Genomic DNA, 21398 nt, shown 5'->3' with positions numbered 1-21398 from the left:
TATATTGCATAATTCCTTATTTATTCTGAAAAAGAAACTTTTATCCGAGAAACTTGTTGCAAAGATTTTCCCCCAGTTATTTCACTAATCTTAGAAAAAATGGATTTTTGAATTTGCATTAAATTTTTATGTAAAAAACTTTAATTTTATGTAACCAAATTGTATCTTCTTGGTATCAGCTGTTTCTTGTGTTGTCATGAACTGTATCCCTACCCTGTAGATCTGAAAAATAATTTCTTCTTTGTTCCTGTCATTTGTTTATGGTGTGACCTTTCAAATTGTGTATCCATTTGGAAATTATCTTGGAATATAGTGTGAGCTATTACTCAACCTAATTTCTGCCAAGCTGTTTTTTTTGGTCTATATATTTTTTGGTCTTTGGAGTGAGACATATTTTCGTACTTGGCCATTGTGGGAATTTGTTTTGCTTCAGTATGTATATTTGTTGCAAGGATATTTTCTGTTTTATTTAGTGTGTGAAGGGAAGGAGAAGAAAATAAATGCTTATTACTTGAAAAATTAATTGAAAAAGAATATTGGTGCTTTACTAAAAGAATTCAACCATACTTCAGCAGCCTGAATGTAACAGAGGAGCAGCCGGAGAGCTGAGAGGAAAAGAGTGGTCTTGCCTCATAAGTGGCACAGATGGTTCCCAAAGACACCCCACAACTCAGGCTTACAAAGCAGCATCATGAGTTGCCCCAGGCACATAGGTTGTGTTATTCATCTACCTCACCACTGTTTCTGTAAATGTGTGTGCAGTTGTCACTGTGCGCATCAGTGGGTGAGTATGACCCAGGTTTGGGAGCAGGGAGGTAGAGTTTTGTTTGGATTATTCCTGCTTTGGCCTTCCATTGAGTAAACATTCTGTTTACTTTCTCACTGAAAAAATGTGTCATGCGTAAGAGCTCAGGAGTTGGATCTCTGTAGAGCAAGGATTCTTGATGGTTGTAAGAGCTCAGGAGTTGGATCTCTGTAGAGCAAGGATTCTTGATGGTTGTAAGAGCTCAGGAGTTGGATCTCTGTAGAGCAAGGATTCTTCATGGTTTTTGAGTCATGGACACCTTTGACAATCTGAGGAAGTCTATTGATCCCCTCTCATAATATTTATTGCCTAAATTATAATTGAAGGAAATAATACATATCAGCTAGAAGTTAGGAAAAATAAAGATGTCATATTTCCCCCATTCAACTTCTTAAAATCAATCTGTGGAATCCTTGAGGGTACATGGATCTCAGATTAAAAATGCCTGCTGCAGAGGGTACCTGAGCACCCCGGAGCCTTGGGAGGCTGGAGTGTAGGGAAGGACTCTGTTCGGAAGAAACAAACATAACAGAAACATATAGAAACATAAAAATTGTACTACTAAGTAAGTGCAATTTTCTGTTAACAAGAAAGTCTATAAACAAAGACAACGTAGTGACGTAAATATAAATTAACGCCTAGGTTTAGTAGCGAGAAGCCTTTGAAGTCAAATCCAGGAATGGGCATTCGGTGACGAGTATTTCACCTGGGGCACCTGCTTCCCTCTTTCTCCGGCTTAGTCTACTTTTGCCTCCTGTTCCAGGAGTAAGTTTACATTTACGTTATTCATTTTTCTCTTTTTATAAACTCGTTGTGAGAGTCATGCTTAACTCTGAGAAGGAAACTACCCCTTTAGATAAAGTTAACACCAGACCTCTGTATTAATGAGCTGTCATAGATTCAGATCTTAGGGCAGGAACCACGCCCCCTGGAAAGACAACACTGGATTAGCTAGGCATCTGATGTACAAAAGCATTTATAGGTAACTGAGTCAGAAAAGAGTAGTAGGTTAATGGAGATCCTGCAAGGAACAGCTCTTTGCTTTGTGGGGGGCTAAAGGTCATACAGTTTACATGTCAAACGTGTCTGCAAAACTGAGACATAATATGGTGATGGAGGGACTCCAGAAGAAATACATATGCTACTTCTATCAATCTCCTGAGTCTTTTCCTCATTTCCTCAATTAGGGCTTTCCCTAAACCTCCCAAATTAATTTTTATTTATTTTGTGTTTTCTTATCTATGTACATCATTGTTCTCCCTTCCCCATCCTCCACCCCAAGTAGAATGTAAGTTCCTTGAAGTCAGGGCTATCATTGATATCTTTATACCTTGTGCCCAGAACATAGTAGGTGCTTTAAAAATACTTTTTTGAAATGAGTTGTTGAATCTAGCTCACTATTCATGGCGTCAAAATAAATAGTCCACAGGCTTGAGCAACATGTGTAATTGTACCAGTCCTGACTTGAACGAATTAACACCGTGGTTAGCATCTCAAATGGTTTTGTTTTAATAATCAATAGCAGCACATGGTACAATAAATAAGAAGAGTCATTAAAGGCAAACTGTAAAATTACTTGTTAGCACCTAATAAAAGAAAAATACAGTTGTGGCTATCTTAACAGCAAATGCAAACTGTATTGGTTAGAAATATTATCTATATAATGCCTTGATTGAAAAAAGGTTTTTTGTCAAAAAGACTATCTTTGCTAACAGACCTTGTCGCCTTACATTTAAGGTAACCAACTGTGAAAGTGATTTTCCTTTGCTTTTCAATTAGTCAAAGAAATGCTAAATCCCAGTCTGTGAGGATGTTAGCTTCCCCCCCCCCCCATGCCTTGGGGCCATTTCTCATTTGATTATACTTTTGCTGACTTCGGTTTCAGTGTTATCGGTCATCTTTTAAAGTATTTTTAGAAAGACAAAAGTAAGGGAAGCATATTCAGACCTGTCTCATGCTTTCACCAAAGCCCTAAAATCAGAATCTTTTCTTAGCTTTCCTCTTATTCTGAGTAATGCAATTGTGACAATAATGTCCTTAAATTGAAATGAAATTCTTCATGAAGACAAAAGTAGACGATAAATTTAATTTAATAAGGTCTATTTAGCACAGGGGAAAGGGCTTCAGGAAAGCAAAATGACTTCTTATTGTCATCCTTAAAAAACCTAGAGCAGAGCCTATCTTCCATACTGTCTAGGACAACGTTGTTGCAGCAGATGAGCGAAGGATGAGGTTATATACATGGACTCCACAGTCTCTGTATCTTTCGTGAAAAGAGTTAAACACACACACACACACACACAACATTTTGCTTTAAAAAAAAGAACCCTGCCTCAGGCAGTCTTCACACTTTTAACTTAATACTTAACTTTTTTTTATAATTAAAAGTTTTGACACATGGTAGTTACTGTGAGACCTGCTAATATCAGGTCAATGAGAGCTTGAGTGTGTGTGTGTGTGTGTGTGTGTGTGTGTGTGTGTATGTGTGTGTACTACACAATATAACTATGCTGCAGAGAGAAAATTCAGTTTACTATAATCCCTTTAAAAAGCCAATAATGTCTAGATTTAGAGAATCTTTCAGCTTTTAAATAATTTTCATTCATTCTATACTTTTAAAGTATAATTTCAAAGAATTACTTCTGAACATCGTATTTATCCTAGAAGCAGAACATTATTCTTTTCAGCATGTAAATAATTCATAATTTTATGGTAAATTCCTTTAAGTATCTTCTGATTTATTTCTTTCCTCTTATGTTCAGATGCATCCAAAACACTTCAGAATATGTTGTGGCATCTCAATAATTATCGTTTCCTCTGTAGCAATTTTAAAGTAAAAATACTTCTTAAATATTAATAATCTTCTAGTAATTAGAGGTGTCTAAAAAATGAAATAGGCTGCCTCAGTGGATAGTGAGTAACCCTTCACTGGAAATATCCAGCCAGAAATTTGATTACCATTTGTTAGGAGTATTGTAGAGGAAATTAATCTAATAGATAATACGTTGGACTAGACCAGGGGTTCTTAACCTGGGGTCTGTAGATTTCCCAGTGGGTCCAGGTATAAATCTGTATGAACTTTGATGGGAAAAAAAAAAAAAAGATTACTTCTTTATTTTCACTAAATTCCAACTGAAATTTAGAATTTCCTTCAATTATGAATGAGGGTAACAAAACATTATTCTGAGAAGAGGGTTTCAGGCTTCACTAAACTGACCAGGTTGTCCATTATACATATAAAAAAGGTTAACCCTTAAACTAGACAATTTGTTAGGTCCCTTCTTAGTTCTATGTTTCTGTGATAGTATAAGCCACTCTGTATTTCTGTGTTGTCTTAATTGGAATGTTTCAAGAAAACTGGTACCTTATACTACCATATGTGTTCCTAGTCTAGAGTTTATTATTATCATTTTGTGTAACCCTTAATCCAAAATCTTAAAACTAAATAAAAATGATCATGAATTTTTTCCCAAATAACTTTAGGCACTTTCCACTACATTGCCACTAGGAGGCAGGCAGAACTCACCAAAAATGATAACAAATTAGCTGGTGAGTTTACTTCTTTTCTGCAAATCTGTTGGCATAAATGATAAAATACCACTGTCCTTAAGGTCAGAGTCTCTCTTCTCCAGGGCAGACTTATATGCAGACAACATATCAAACTAAATGGTTTTTGGCAGGAAGAGACACCTGAATGTGGTAAACTTTTTTCTCTAGGGCTGATAGCCTCTCAAGCCTCAAACTCTGGAAACCCAATAAGAGAAAAGACGAAGGAAAGGGAAATCTAAATCTCCAGTGGACAACTCTCAGGAACTGAGCTTCTGCCTTAAAAAGCTAGGGTTCGACTTTCTCTAATGTCTCTATTGAATAGAAAAAAAGACAGCACTGTGGTTCGGAATCAATCTGTTCTGCCCAGCACTGTTACAGATACTGCCAAGTCAGCAGACCTGTCCTAACCCTAGGACTGTCTCTTAGGCAACTCATTTAACTGTTCTGCATCTCCATTTCCTTTTCACAGTTATTGTCCTATCTTGCAGGGTAGTCTCAGATGAAGCAAGTGTTTGTAAAAGTGCTTTGCAAAGGATAAAGTGCTATGTAAGTTTAAAGTTTTAATTTTTAAATTCATGGTCCAGTCACCTCCTGCCATCTCCCTTTCTCCCAGCAGTTTTCCCTGGGAACCTCAGGATTATTTGCTCATGGCCCCATTTGCTCTCACTCATATTCTTTGAGGCTCTCAGAATATAGCTCATGTCTAAGTCTCCACAGATCCAGGCCAAAAGGATTTAGCTCCTGTGTCAGATACAAGACAAGCCTCACTTGCTCCACTGATGAAACAGCATCAAAGCCTAATGACAGTCAACAAACAGCTCTGGTGAGTCCTACTTTCTCCCCAGGGCCCCGTGCAGTTCTACAGGCTCATAGCACCACCTTGTGGTTTAGATTGTCCTTCAACAGAATTCAGGTTTTCCTCACATTCTCGTAAATTCAAACTTCTAATTTGGAGAGCCATGTAGGCTTCCAGTCTATATACTACGAAGTACTATAAAGTATCACCCCAGGGGTTTAGACTTCTTGTTAAAAGGAAACACATTTGAGGATATTAGAGAAGCAACCCCCTTCCCACCAGATCTACAGCCTAGAAATTCATGTTAAGAATAAAGGGCAAAGTCAGCTTTTTTAGTTTCTTGCCTGGGTCCAGGTTCTCTTACATCTTCTTTACCACCTCTCTTACTTTGATGGGCTCTACCACTGACTCTCCACAGATGAACCTAGGGCTGGCATTTCCCAGTTTTCTTTCTAGAAGACTGAGCCCCAGGACTCTGGACACTTTTTTCCAGAAAGCTGGAGACAAGATCTTTTGATAACTATGTGGTGTGGGGCATAGATCTTGTTGGAATCAAGAAAACCTGCCTTAGATGTTAGCTGTGAAGTAGTGAACAGTCCGATTAACCTCCTCAGCCCCAGTTCCCTTATCTGTAAAATGTGGATAATAATATACCTATCTCCTAGGGTTATTGTGAAGATCAAATATATGAAACCTTTTAGAAACTTTAAAATGCTGTATAAATTCTAGTTATAATAATCATTTGCTACTGTATCAATGACCCCAATGCAGCTACCTTCTGGCTATATGTGTGGGGCCACGTGGTGGTAGAGGTCTTCTCTGTTTTACCTTCCCTACACAAAAGTTATTTATTATTTACTGAGACTTTATAATGTTTGAGGCAGGGTAGCACTAGGCATAGACAGTAGTGGGCCATATATGAGTTGGAAATTGAACCAAGAAAGCTTTACTCAAAGTTTTCCCACTGGAGGAACCATTTCAGTACTCTCTCTTTATACCGAGCATGAAATTTACAGTTTTAGTATTAGACTAGTTAAATAAATATAATCATCTCACTTTTGAACACTAATAGTAGTAACTGACACTTAGCTCCCACAAATCTGCAAAGTACTTTAAATGCATAATCTCATTTTTCTAAGCTCACCCCTTAATCTAAGCAAAATAGAAATTTGTGTTGTACAGAGGAAGTTCTTCCTCATTACCCCTCTATAAAAGAAGGGAAAAAAACTCCCTGAGGATTCTTGGAAGCAGGTTAGCAAGTTTGGCATCACGAAAAGGTATTGAGGAAGAATTTTCCCGTGAAGAAGATGGAAGAGTGGAACTCCTGGAGATGTAGCATCATGGAAAAGAACAAGGATATGATACATCCTGGCTGTGGAATTGGGATGAGTAGTGCCTGATAACAAGTCGAGACAGTGCCTGCATGAAGATCTCATCATGGGATCCCTAAGGGAAAGAGAAAGGTTGCAAATCCAACCCTTCATTGAGGTCACCCATGGAAGCCTATAGTTTGGCTACAGTAAGAGAGTATGAGCTAGGCCTTTATTACCAGGGTTGTGAGTCTGAAAAAACTTGATCCCTAAGCTTGTCATTCATCCTGTGTTTTCAAAGAGCACTGACAACATTCCCGGGGAGATGTCTTGACTGGTGAATGGATTGGATTGAAGGGAGGCAGAGTTGCATAAAGTCATCAGCCTCATTCTGTCTTCCAGAATCATCAAGCGACAAGACAAAAGTCAAGATGGCTAGTGATGGCCTGGGATGCCATGGATAACCTTGGGGTCTTCAATGTCTGACCAAGCCCTAAATGCCCCATCGTGTCTACTTGAACTGCCTTCATGGTCATTGGAACAAATGGCCTGAATATGGGAGAAGGTCTTCACATGCTTGGGGCAGACATTCCTCTAACTCACCAATGGGTTTGAGGTCTGTTGGTTACCCTCAACTCAGTCTAGCCTGTCTGCCAAGAAGGTTTGACCAGTGTGTGGTCTCTAGGCCGGTTACAGCTTCTTGGAGCCACAAGTGAGAGTTGGGTGAAGGTGGACATCAAAGGTAGATGGCAAGTCTTACACCAGAGATGCTAGACTTTCCTGTCTTTGCCATATTCCCTTTCCTAAACTTGGTGGGGGGTTGGGAGATGCAATGGGGAGAAGGAAGAGAGAAAAGATACCCTGTTCAATAAGGAATGAGGCTGATCCTGCTTTTGTTGCTTTAATATCCATTGCTCTCCCTATTTAAATGTAATACATCCTCTAGGCTACTCTCCTCAGTTTGTACTCTCATTCACTGGTATAACTACTCCCTAAGGAGAGGGTGTAGTCTTTGGATCTGGACTTCTAAAACTATAGCTCACAAACTACAGTGGTATAGTTACCTTAAATAGCTCCCCAGTAGACACAATCAGCACAAAGCAGACATGTACTGAGGTAGTAGTAATGACAATTCATTCTCTCAATAAACCTGGGGCTTACTCTCCCAGAAAAATACATAGCATCAGTAAGAAGAATGGGCACATCCATAGATTATTACATTGGCAGTGAGGCATATATGGAGGAAATACATTGAACCAAGATAAATCAAGGCTTTGGTCTCCCAAAGTTACTCTCAAGTCTATTCACTTCTTGTGATATCCTCTGGCTACTCGTCTGTGCCAGGCTCTCCCAGCATAGTGTATATGCTGGATGAGTCACTCCACTTGACCAGGGCTTTCTCTCCGGGTAACTAGAGTCTTCACTGTCTCCAGTTTCAGACTTAGCTACAGTTCTCACCTGGAGTATTACTGTGTTATGCTTTAAGCCTAATCTTTGCTTTTGACAATTTTCTTGGTACAGGGCTAGGTCCCTTTGGTGAGAAACTTCACCCTAAGTTATGGTGACTATCTAGTATGTTTCCTAAATTTTCCTTTATATAGGTCTGGCTGTAGCCAAGAAATGGCTATTTCCCAAATAATCTCCAGATTTGGAGTTCAGGATTCCCCAGCTTCTTAAAACTCTAAGTCTCCCCTCTTAGTCTATTCAAATGGGTTGGATGAAGAAAAGTTGCCAAGACAATTTATGACTGAGAGCAGGCAAGTTGATTATCTTTGGTGGCTGTTCAGATAGTTTCCTTTTCTTTTCATGTGCAAATACACTATACAAGAGATCACAAGAGGCTTTGTGAGGCACAAATTAATTTTATTCATTATTCTTTTTAAGGAACAAATTGTTCCACTGAAGTCTAAAAAGGGTTCTCCCTTTACAGGGTGCATATGTAGTCTGAATGGTCTCTGTTACTTGCCTTTTCATCTTTATAATTTGCAAAAGTCTGAAAGGGGAATACCATTGCATAAATATTTACCATTTCAGTGAAACTTCCTTTCCTGGATTTGTTACCTTGGTCAGCAACTCAGTACTGAGATGAGTTAATTTCATATGTTCCCAATTTCTTTTTTCTAAGTGAGTATGAACAAATGAGCCATGACAGGTAAATATTATTAAAATGTCCCAAGTCTGAACCTCTATCTATATGATTCCACAGGGTAAAAAACAATGGGCTACGAGTATTATATTTATAGCTCCAGGCATGTAGAACCCGAGGTGTCAATGGCATCAGCTGGCCTCAGGAATACTAGAAGGCAGGGTTCATATGCTGTGGATCTGGAACCAAGATTGACCTTCAAGTTAATATTTGCTTTAGTGGACCTTCATTCATTCTTATTTTAGGGAAAGTTCTGGTAAAAAACTTTACGTGTGATTTTTTCCATCGTTTTAATTTACAATGGTCCACTATGAGTCAATGCTTTTGTATTTACACATCCTTTTTCTTTCATCTTCTATTTTTTGTCTCCCTCCCTTCCTCATCCCTGTCCCTAATTCTTTTCCCCACTCTTCTCTTTCAGATCTCCTACCTAGCCACCTCCATCAATAGCTCTCTACTGAGATGTGGGGTGTGTGTGTGTGTGTGTGTGTAGGGGATGGAATGGGAAGGAAAGGAGGATTGGAAAGAAAAAACATATGAAAGAGGATAAAAATGCAGTGTATCTCATCTCTGCCGTTACATATCCTGTCGTGATCAAATCAAAGTACATTTGCTTTCTGTATAGATCAAAATACCAAAGGAATATTTTATAGAACTAGAAAAATAATAATGAAATTCATATGGAGGGACAAAAGATAAAGAATCTGAAGTGTAATTTTTTTAAGAGGGAAACAAAAGGGGTGGAGGTATCTATCAGTACCAGATCTCAAACTGTTCTACAAAGCAGTGATCATTAAATGAATTGGTACTGGTTTAAAAGACAGAGAAAGACAAAAGAGAGAGAGAGAGACAAAGAGAGAGAGGTCTATCAATGAAGCAAATTAGGTACATAACTGTAGCATAGTGTTCAGTAAACCCAAAGATCTCAGTGACTGGGGAAAGCATTCACTATTTGACAAAAACTGCTGATAAAATTGGATATCAGTCTGGCAGAAATTATGTTTAGATCAATACTTCACACTGTACAGTAAGGTAAGCTCCAAATAGACTTATAGTCTGGATATAAAAGGGTATGTCATAAACAAATTAGAGGAGAAAGGAAAAAAATAGTTTTTGGATCTATGGGTAAGTGAAGAAATCATAGCTAAATAAAAGTAGAGACAATGACACAAGATAAAATAGATTGTGTAAAGTTCAAAAGTTTTTGTACAAACAAATCTAGTGTAGTTAAAGTTATAAGGGAAATAGGTAACTGGGGAAATTTTTACAGCAAGTTTCTGTGATAAAGGTCTCATATTTAAGATATATAAAAAACCAATTCAGATTTATAAGACAGGTGGCAAGAAAAGGAACAGGCATTTACATAGCACCTACTATGTGCCAGCCCTGTGCTAAGCACCTATCAACTCATTTGATCCTCATAATAACTCTGAGAGATAGATGCTATTGTCTCAATTTTACAATTGATGAATGACTAAGAATCACTCCTCAATAGATGGATGGTCAAAGAATATGAACAGGAGACTTCCCAAGGAAGATATCCAACTATATATGGATACACATACACATATATAGGCACATATGTTATGATATATGTATGCATGCATATATATATTAATATAAAGTAGTCATTCATAGTTTAAAGTCAACTCGGAGGGAAAAGATCTTTAGATGACTGACCCAGAGATCTACTTGGGCTCTGCTTTGTTTTGTTTTGTTTTAAAACATTCTTATCTACAACTTGGCCAAAGACATAGATGACATAGTTAGAAAACTTTCCAATGACACAAAGCTGTAGGAACAGTTGACATCTTGGATGAAAAAGTCAGGACCCCAAAAGATCTTGACAGGCTAAATGAGGAGGCAAATTTGATAAGATAAAATTTAAGAGAGATCCTAGGGCTCAAAAAATAAACCTCACAGATCACAAATACAGAAGGGAGTATGTTCTGTCAACAGACATGGCAACCAAAAAAATTCATCTTTTTCAGGAAAACTTGCATGAACTGATGCAAAATAAAGAAAACAAAACCAAAAAAATTGATGTGTACAACGACCACAGAAATGCAAAGGAAAACATTAAAAGACCTCTGAACTCAATTATTTTGTAATGCACTATGACTTTGGGCTGAGTTAAGCCTGCTCAGGATTCTAAGAGGAGGTACTACTCTTAGAGGCAGTTACTGGGGATTGAGTTTGACAGTTCTGCCACAACTGTTGCTTTTTCTCAACACGTTATATTCTGCAGAGATATGTACTTTAGAACTGATGCATGATTTGGAAGTAAGTGTAATTTTTCTGAATATTGAAAAAGGATGAGAATTTAATGACTAATTATTAGCTAAGATGGAGTTATTCACAGAGAGGATCCAGAGCCTGATAAGAAAGGGAAAAAAGATAAAAGGACAGATTTCTAGACTGCATTGACATAGTTTGAAGTTGGTTGTGATGGATACTACAGCTGCTGTTAAGGAGTGAATCTAGCTGAGCAAATGAATGCTTTGGAGCAGAGGATCAGAGAAGTAACTTGGTTAATTGACTAAGGCCTTGTACCCAGTGATATGTTAGCCAAGCTCATCATGGATTGACTCAGTGTAGGCCTAGAAGCCTCTAATTCAAATAGCAGATACATTTAATCAAGGAACTTTTATTGGGAAGTTCCTGAGACATAAAGGGGATACTGACTCTGAGCTTATGGGTTTTCCTTATTCAAAGAGTCGTTTCCATGTGTGTCCACTCTGCTCCACAGATACTAATTACAGATACCCATGTTTATGTGTGGTTTGTGATATCTTTATTATTTATGTATTTCCCTTAATATATAAATACCAGTGATATTATTATTACTTTTGCCTTGTTAAGTGAACAGATATGTTTAGATCATAAAAGAACTTATTGTAATTTTATAGCTAGTGTGGGGAAATAGAAATGTATTATAAAGAGAATATAAGTGAATAGAAATATATTGGTAGGGCCTGCAATAATTTTAATTTTTGAAATACATTGTTTTCTGTTATAGTTATAATGATAGAACTCCTAATGATAGGAGTCGCTTAGGCTAAGTGGTCCTAAAGTTCTTAGACAATGGCGAACAATTTTGTATTTTTCCACTGTTCTGACCTAGTTTAACTCTGTGTCAAACAATTAATAATTGCAGCTTTTGGTTGGATAAAACTTCTGGCTGACTGCAGCAGCCTCTGAGCCACTACCTCTCTGTTGCCTTAGGCAGCCAACTTGAACCTTTAGCCAATTTGTGGTTCCAGTAAAGAAACTCCTCCTTCTCAAGATCAATAAATAACTCTAAGAATTTCTCTACCACATCTGAGTCTGAGTCTGCTTAACAATGTCCCTTTCAATATCTGGCATTGATTACCTGTTCTCAATCAGCCCATTTTTATGGTATAAAACTTCCTTGCTTGATACTGATTTTGAGTGTGTACTTTCCCCAACATGACTCCCTCCCTCTAGAGCTGTGCAGATAAACCTCTGTCTTTCTGTATGGTCATATCATATGTGTGAGTGATTTTGTTTTTGGCTTGTATGCTGTTCCATATAATAATAAAACTCCTGTTTGTACTAACTTCCAAGTACCAATTTTCTGTAAATCCCTAAACCCAGGTCTCTCCTTTATCATGAATCTTGAGCCTGAACGTTGAGTAGGGGATTTCAATATACCTTATATATATAGCCCTTTAGCAAGGTGAGTGTAACCATATAATAGTGGTCCTTTGAAAAGCATGAGAGCAGGTAGCAGTGAATGAGAAGGTCCAGAGAACAAGTTAGAGGTACAAGGTACTGCATCGTGTGGGTAGAGTATCCAAGCACCCACTGCAACAAAGGTGATCAATTTTGTTACCAGAGAATATAGGATGGAATCCACTTCTTGGAAGAGAGGGGAAACTATGGTGCTGTAATTCTACACATGTTGTCAGATTCAGTCCTTGTGATTTTGTGACTTTTCATGGATCAGTTATTTCTATGAAAAGCTATTGTCTCCCTCTAGTCAATGTCCTGATTTCTGTCACTGTTTTTGAGATAGGATTTGCTACTGAGGGGAAGAGATTTACTTAGTAGTCAATTTAGAGATTCACTTGATGCTTGTGTTTTACCAAAGCATACTTACCTTCAATAACTGCAGATAAAACTTTTCCCATGAATAACCATTTCTGTAGAAATGAATGACAAAAATCCTGGGGGAAAAATACAGGAGACAAAATTTATTCCAGGCTAGTTCCCAGAATTCAGCTCTCTCCACCTCTATATGAGTATTGATTTAAAAGTTGATTTTTTTTTCTGTCTTGCTTTAGTGTCCATGCTTGGATACTAAATTTTAAATATTTGTTTTTTTAGATGTTTACCTCTAGAGAGGGATGATTTTTTTTTTTAACTTTCCCACATTAAACACTTACTTCACAATTTTAGGAATGCAGTATGCATTTCAGATTTTTACTTGGAAGATCACAAACTTTGGAACCATCTTGAGGAGGTGGGCAAACTTTGCAAAAGTGTTAGAACTTTATCTGACTATTAGTCAGAGGTGTGCTGGTAAATGTTTAACAGTCGACTTTCCAGGAAAAAAAAAGACCATGATACACTTATAATTTTAATCTGCATATGGACATTTTTCTCCAGTACTTTCTTAAATTTAACAAAAAAATAACAAAAATGATTAATCAAGGCCTGTTTTGTAACCTTTGTCAATTTCCAAGGTATAAATGTTCATGATGAAAATTTAACAATTGGTTCTCACAGGCTGGTGACTTCAGAGACGCACACCTGCTTGTAGTAGACATAAGGTTCTCATCTTTCTCAGAGGTGAGAGAGAAAATTGAAAATTAAGCTGCACATATTAAATTATATTTTAAAAATAAAAACCACATGATTACATAAATAGATGGAGAAAAACCTTTGATTAAAAAAAATCACTTTTTGTAAAACAGAACACTAGAAAGCATAGAATTCACAAGACCAAAGAATCTGAGAGTTGTGAGGGACCTAGTGGCCACCTTGTCCAACCCATATACCACGCCCCCCCAAAAAAAAACCCTTGCCATAACATGCTTGACAACTGGTTATCCAGATTCCACTTGAAAATCTTCAAGCCAAGGGAACCCTGTATCTCTTAAGATGCAGCCTACTCCACTTTTGAACAGCTCAGATTCTTAGTAAATTTTGCCTGACAAAATTGTCCTATTTTTAACTTCCACCCATTGCTCCTGGTTCCACCATCTGGGGCCAAATAGAACAAATCTTTCTTCTACATGATAGTCCTTCAAATACTTGAAGACAGGTATCGTATCCCTGACCCTACCTCCTACCCCAGGCTTCTCTTTTCCAAGCTAAATATTTCTGGTTCCTTCAACAGATCCTGATGTAATATGGACTCAAGACCCTTTACCACCTCTGTTGCCATTCTCTGGACATCTGCCAACTTGTCACTGTCTTTCTTAAATTGTGGCTCCCAGAATGGAACTTAATACTGTTGATGGGTTCTGATGAAGGCAGGATACAAAGCTATCATCTTCCCCTACCTGGAAGCTATGATTCTCTTGATGCAGGCCAAGTATCTTTTTCTGATGCTACATCACATGGCTGGCTTATATTTGCAATTTGCAATCCATTAAAACTATTTTTAGGAAAAAGGCTGTGCAGGGGAAAGATCAGTGGACTACAGACTCATTTCTAATCCTGAATCAGCTTTTTTTTATTACACTATGTTATGGAAATGCTTGTTTTATCCCATTAATTAAAAATAAAGTTGTTTTTTTTTTAAAAAAGGAAAAAAATAAAGTGGAAAGAATATGGGGAGTGAATAAGAAAAATCCTCAATCTGCAACCAGTTTTCTGTGTGAACTTGAATGGGTTACTTATTTTCTCTAGGTCTTAATTTCTTTATTCATAAAATTGAGTAAGGGAGAAAAGATCATCTCTAAGGTCCCTTCTGGTTTACAGAATATGTTATGGCAGCTTTTTGGTCTCTTGGAAAGGTTATTTGAATTTGAACGTAGGCTGCCTTCCTTCTCCTGCTGAGAGAATAACATCTGGGTAATGATTAACCAGTTGCCTGGAGATGCTGCACACCTGTTCACTGGGTGCTGTTTAAACTGCACCCAGACAGTTGTAGGGAAATCATTATAAGAGAAAATGCTCTTTCACCAGACACCTGGAAGGAAGTGAAACTGTATGCCCACTCACAAAGCTTCAGAGCTGGAGTAATGGTAGAAAAGGCCAAAGATACAGGTGATTTGAAAGGTGTGGAGTTTGAACTGAACATGAGAGACTTGGACAAGTAGCATCTGGCTAAGGGAAGCCTGTGTGATCTTCTCTCCCCACTTAGACAAGTCTGAGAAACCTACACTATTTAAGCCTTGTAAGGAAAATCATTTCCTCTCATACTTGCTTTAGAGGGGGGAAAAAGTTGGGCAAGGCATGACTAAATGAAGATGTAACAAAAGGACTATGGATTAAAATGTAGGAATCTGTGCCTGATCCAGACTGCTGGTGGAGCCATAGCCCATGCCATCAGGAGAAAGAGATGGAACAGTAAAATCCTGAATTCCTCAGTAATCACAGACAGAACACTGCCAATGGGAAGTTTTATCATTAGTTAGCATCCACTCTACTAACTCCCTGTCAAAATGGCAGAGAGGAAGAACTGAGCTCTTCATTGTTTGGCTTACTTGATGAAAAAGGGGGGAGAACTGATCTCAGAAGGGCCACCGTGGTTGGGTCCCTGCTGAGTGCATTGGTGGATTTTTTTTTTAATCATTCCTTCTAATATTATGATTGAAGATTGATATGTAATTATATGCCTTTGTATATGCCTTTTGATCCTTTGCCTCAGTTGAAATTCATAAAGGAAATTTATCAGGAATATGATGAGGGAAGGAATTTTCTGAAACAGAATATCAAACTGTAAGGGGACAAGTTGCCACCCACAAAAAGGGCAGAACTAAGGAGAGAGAGAGTCAGTTCTCTCTCTTAGGGTCAGAGAGAGCTTGGTGGTTCCTAGACCTTCTTCTGGTGTTGGATGGGATGTAATTGTTGTACATAAGCTGAGTGTTGTGAGAAAGCACAAATCTGGCCTCTAACACTTACTATCTGTGTGAACCCGGGCAAGTCATTCCACCATGTTTATCTTAGTTTCATCATCTGTAAAATGAACTGAAGAAGGAAATGGCAAACTCTTCTGGTATCTTTGCCAAGAAAAGCCCCAGAAAGGGTCACAAAAAAGTCAGACGTAGTTATCAACAACTTGATCCTTACTACTACCTAATAAGCAACAGGTCACAATGCCCCTTGGTGACAATATATAGAATGACCAATTTGGGGAGAAAGTTTCCCCAAGGAATTAAAATTAGTGATGGAGGAGGAGGAGGTAGGAAGAGGCAATTGCTTTTTGCTCCCTAGTAGCTAGAATGAGGCTATGCACCCTTAATATACATGCTAAGAAGAATTTGAAGTCACTAAGTCTCTCCTACTGTTATTATCAATAACAGTATGAATGCACTTGCAAATCACGATCTCACCTTCCTGATGTCACAGTTCACTTCCAGAAAGAAGAACAAAGGACAACAACAGTTATTATCACATAGGCATGCATAGAATGTGAGATGCATTACAAATGGCTCTTTCCTTCAAAGGAAAAGCCAATGATAATGTAGCCTCAGAGAGTGCCAGTACACCTAGCCCAGGTTCTAAACATTTTTTTTTAATTAAGAATATCTCTAAACTTCACCATAATGTCACCTCTATTCTTGTCCTTGAAATAGATCTTGAACTTTCCCTAGTCACCACTACATATCCCCTGATTCTCAGGGTTAAGTAAAAATCTAGGTTTTGTATTAAGGGCAGGTGCCAGTAGTTTGCATGGCAGAGATACAACTAATTCCCTGAAAATACTGCTTCCAGTGACCTCAATGGAATTTACCTCCTCCTGCAGCCCTCTGACATGTTGGTTCATTCATAAAGTGGTGAAGAGCTTTCCTTGGAACTCTAGTTTAGCCCTGGTCTAGCATCTAATACATATTTATAGCAACTATTTTATATCCAAAAGGTAAGAAGAGATGGAAAGGTAGATTTAGACTGAAAGGAATAGGGAGAGAAGGGGAGAGAAAAAGAGAGAAGGGAAAGGAGAGAAGAGAAGCGGAGAGAGAGAGTCCCTATTCTTGAGGAACTCATTTTCTAATGGAAGAGACAACATATATGGAAGGTTTTCAGCTGGAAAGGTCCCACGGTTCTTAGGGTTCCATGACAAAGGAGATGGTAATGACTCTTTTTAGTGTCATTTACATTTTCCAGTTTCCATTTCTTCTTTAAGGGTGTTTTCACATCAGATTCAGATGTTGAATCGTTTGACAATGCCAAGGACTTTGGTGACAAGAACTTTCTTTTTTGGGACTTTGGTAACTCTGGCAATGACACCTGTGGGAACAATTTGTCCAGCTGCATCACCACAGGAGTTAACTTCCCAAAATAATGGCTAGAGCTACTGGGCTAGAAGCATTGGTATTTCCAGAGCTCTTGGGGTCAGGGTTCTGAGCTGAATCCATCAGGATCTATGGGTAAATAGAGGCCAAGGTGGTAGTGCTGATTTGTCTTGCCACCCACCCCCAGTGCCTTTCTCCTTCAGCTTAGATGATTTGCTTGACCCATGGGTAGCGGTTGGTAAGTGTGGCTGGCCCCTTCTTCACAGAAGTTGCTTCCAGAGATGATGGCTGTGAGTGAGAAACCATGAAACAGAGAGGTTAAGGGAAATTTGAGAAGTGGAACAGCTTATGTTTTTACCTTCTAGTCTAAAGCTTTATCAACTAGACTGTACAGACATTGAAGCGAGAGATATGAAGTACATTTCTTCCTGCTGTGGTAAAGGAGAGATGAGGTGGATGCTGCACAGTCTATTCTAAATAGCTGGTCGTTTTTCAAATACAGTGCGGGTCCACAACAATACTCTTGTGGAAGATTTATCTGTTGGGAGCTAGCAGTAATTTTCAAGTTTCTCTTCCTGTTGTGAAATCTGGTTACTTTATGCTTTAACATTAAGATGTCTTTTATTCTTTGTTAACACATCAAAATGAATTCTTTATTTACTGTAGACATATACAAACTAACGATCACTGAAAAGACAAAGAACAGTAGCTATGGCAGATATCCTGAGGAAAGACAAAGAGGGGGAAGACAGAAGTTCATATGCATGAAATATATGTTATTTTAGATAATAATTCAGTCTTACTCCTTCTAAGGGGAAGAGGGACATATAATTACCCTAGGATTAACAAAACTGAATAGAGGAAATCAGAGATGTATTAGTCTTCTGAGAAAATTCATCATTACCCACATGCCCACGCTCTGCTCCTAGCAACCCACAAATTTTCTGGGTATGTAATACCCAGAAAACTACCATTTATCTAGTCCATTAAAATTTATTAGATGTTTTATATCACAGATCTCATTTTATTCTCATAATGCATTATTATCCCCATTATACAGAGGAGCAAACTTGGGCAAAGAGGGGTTAAATGACTTACCCGGAGTCACACAGATGGTAAGAGCTGGAGAGGAAGTATCCCCTTGGGTTTCTCCAGATGCCAGACAGTAACACACACAAATTTATCCTCTGCATGCTGTATGTATCACACCAAAAGGTTTAGACCAATGTCTCACAACATAAACAAAGTTATATTATAGATTAATACCTTATTTTAATATAAAAAGTCCTATCATAAACAAATAGGAGTAAAGTAGAATGTATCTTTTTACAGCTTCAGATACAGGAGTAGCTCATGACTGAAACAAAGGATTGAGACTACCACAGAAAATAAAGTGGACAATTTTGATTATGTAAAATTAAAGAAAATTTTGAGCAAACAAAACCAGTTGAATTAGAAAAGAAACTAGGAAATAATCTTTTCAGCAAATTTTTCTGATAAAAAGTCTGATATCCAAAATATGTGTGAAACTGATTCAATTACATAAAAAAAAGAACCATTCCCTTCTAGATATAAAAAGATTTTTAGATGGTTCTCAAAAAAAAAGAAAAGTTAAGGTGTCAATAACCATGTGAAAAAATGCCCTAAATCATTAATATTAAGAATAATTAAAATTAAAACAACTCTGAATTAAAACACAACACATCTATCAGATTGGCAAAAATTATCCCCCAAAAAGAATAGAGCCAGTTGTTGAAGGGGTTGTGAGCAAACAAGCACGTAAATACACTGTTAACAAAGCTGTGAACTGGTCTAACCAGTCTAGAAAGCAGTTGGGAACTATGCCCCCAAAGTTACTAAACTGTTCTCAGCCTTTGGCCTGGTCATACAGCAACTACCTCTATATTCTAAATACATCAAAGGAAAAGGAAAAGGAGATAAATCGATAGCTATCTACTTACACAAACACACATGTATAAAATTATGGCAGCTCTTTTTGTCAAAGGGCAGAAGTAAAAGACCAAAAGAGTACCCATTAATTGAAGTATAGTTAAATGAGTTGTGCTATATTTATAAAACTAACAAAATTAAATTTTAAAAATTAAATTAAAATTAATATTATGCTCCTCAAGAAATGGCAGAAGAGTTCATTTCAGAGGGAGAACTTGCACGGTAAAATTCGAGATTTTCCTGAATAATTTATGCAACAGCAGAACGCTGTATAGACAAACAACTTTGAGACTTAAGAACTCTAATCAATGCAAGGGCCACCCATGTCTTGTGATCTTCACAGAGGTGATGGACTCAGAGTGAAAATAAGGCATACCTTTTGGTACCTGGCCAATTTGGGGATTTGTTTTTCTTATTAAGCATATTTATTACATATTAAACAGGGTGACATAGTGAGACTAGCAAAAGCTGATGATCTACAGAGACTAAAAGATAGATACATTAAAAAGGCATAAGGGGAAAGCCTTCTGTATACAAAATAGATATTCCTGAATGGGAACAGATTCAGTGAAGGCTTCTCAGGAATGTGGATTCTTCTCCCAGGGGTAAAGGAGACCAAAAGGCTCAGGCAATTCAGAGTCAGGCAATTCCCATATAAGGATTTAAGCTATGTGGTATATTAGGATCAATGATTGGATAAAACTCACTAACTCTTCAATGCCTAATTTGCATATGCATGAGCAGTTGGCAGTCCTCACACAGGTCTGCCTTATTTGCATATACTCTCAATGCTTTATTTGCATATACCAATGTGTATTTTTGCAGGCTTTGTAAAGGACAGGGAGTGGGAAATTCAAACCAAACTTAAGATGGGATTGGTTAGATTTCACACCTAGAATGTAAGACCACGTTTCTAAGCCAATGAGAACAATGGTCAGTGGCAGGAGGGGGCTTCTGCGTTAGGGTCTATATAAACCACTGTTCTGCCTTTGTGCAGCGGCTTCCCTGGTCCAGACTACCTGGTGGAGGGATTGCCCCGCTTCTCGCAAGAATTGAATAAAGGAACTTTCTGTTAACACTTTGAGACGCCTCTGAGTAGTCAATTTGAGTAGGAGGTCTTGCCATCCCATACATTCCCCACCCAAAAAGGATGCAGATAGGACTGAATGCCTAAATTACTCATGAAGAGGTGGCAAGATAATGAATGTGCCTCCAGGGCACAGACATAGACTTGCACTTGGCCATTCATTTAAATAAGATCTTCAAAGTACTACTGAATATGAAAAAAGGATCATTGCCATGTAGGAAACATAGAACTGTTTATAGATGGAAGGTGCTTTCGAAGGAGAGAAATTTCTCTGAAAGGACAGGCAAGTCTTCTACCATGTCTTAACAGGAGGTCATTAACAACACCAGAATTAAGTCTTCTGGAAATTCAAAGGGAAAACATTTCTGCTACTCTTAAACTAAAGGACTTTGCTCTAACTAAAGTTTTGTAAAAAAAAAAAAAAAAAAAAAAAAAGAAAAAGAAAAAGAAAACCTTCCCTCTAAAAAGGGTACAATACTCCTCATCTCCCTCTGTGGCTGAAGGTAGAAGAAAAAAAATAACAGCATGCCTTACCTAGCCCAGCAGCAGATTGGCCCAAGTCAAGACATTGCACCCTAAGAGGAACAAGCCTAGTTGAAGCACTGTCCAGTTCCAGAAGTCCAAGTTGCCCTGGCCCTGTGTCACTCATAGGTATACTTCATTATCATTACACTTCAGGTTCCTAACTGTTATATCCCCTATGAACTCCACTACCACTGCTTTATCCCACCTACTCCTACACTATTTATGTGAAAGTATGCTTCTTGTGTTGGTCAAAAGATTTGTAGGTTGCAAAAGGGTTCTACTGGTGTCTGGGGAAAAGAATCTACTGATTGATTGTTAAGAGGAAGCACATCAATGGGGGCTTGTAAACTAGTGTTTAGAAGGATAGACACCCACAGGATTATGTTTTGAGCTTTGAGAGTGAGACCTCTCTGGGAAGTTTTGAGCAAAAAAGAGGTTAGTGATGGATTTCCCTCCTCAAAAAAAAAAGAAAGAGAAAGGAAGGAAGGAAGGAAGGAGAGAAGAAAGGAAGGAAAAAAGGAGGAAGGGAGGAAGGAAGGGAGGAGGGAAGGAGGAAAATAAAAGATAATCATTGAACCAATTTTTAAATATGAAGAAGAGAACAGAATGGAAACCAGAAGGAAACAGACAAGCAAGACAGCTGTGAAAGTTATATGTTAAATTTATTATCCTCTTAAAAAGAAAAGCAGGCTGTATGTATTAGAGATGTACAGTTTCATATATAATCCTATTTTCCTATTCTGCTTTGTGTATATAAAAATGCTACTTTCATCTGGGGTTTAAGTTCAGAATAAAAAGTAT

General features: G+C 37.9%; 1 protein-coding gene across 1 annotated transcript in view; it reads left to right on the top strand.

The window, feature by feature from the left end:
* Positions 1 to 21069, top strand: part of LOC140508037 (uncharacterized) — a 47765-nt gene extending 26696 nt beyond the window's left edge. Inside the window, exon 2 of the mRNA XM_072615778.1 lies at positions 13972 to 21069. Within this exon, the coding sequence (XP_072471879.1) occupies positions 13972 to 14057 (86 nt within the window). The 3' untranslated portion in view covers positions 14058 to 21069. The remainder of the gene's footprint in view (positions 1 to 13971) is intronic.
* Positions 21070 to 21398: the final 329 nt, after the last annotated feature.

This window comes from Notamacropus eugenii, chromosome 5, assembly GCF_028372415.1.
Source record: "Notamacropus eugenii isolate mMacEug1 chromosome 5, mMacEug1.pri_v2, whole genome shotgun sequence".
Classification (NCBI taxonomy): Eukaryota; Metazoa; Chordata; class Mammalia; order Diprotodontia; family Macropodidae; genus Notamacropus; species Notamacropus eugenii.
Note: the sequence above shows the minus strand (reverse complement) of the source record. Positions and strands in the feature narration are given on the sequence as shown.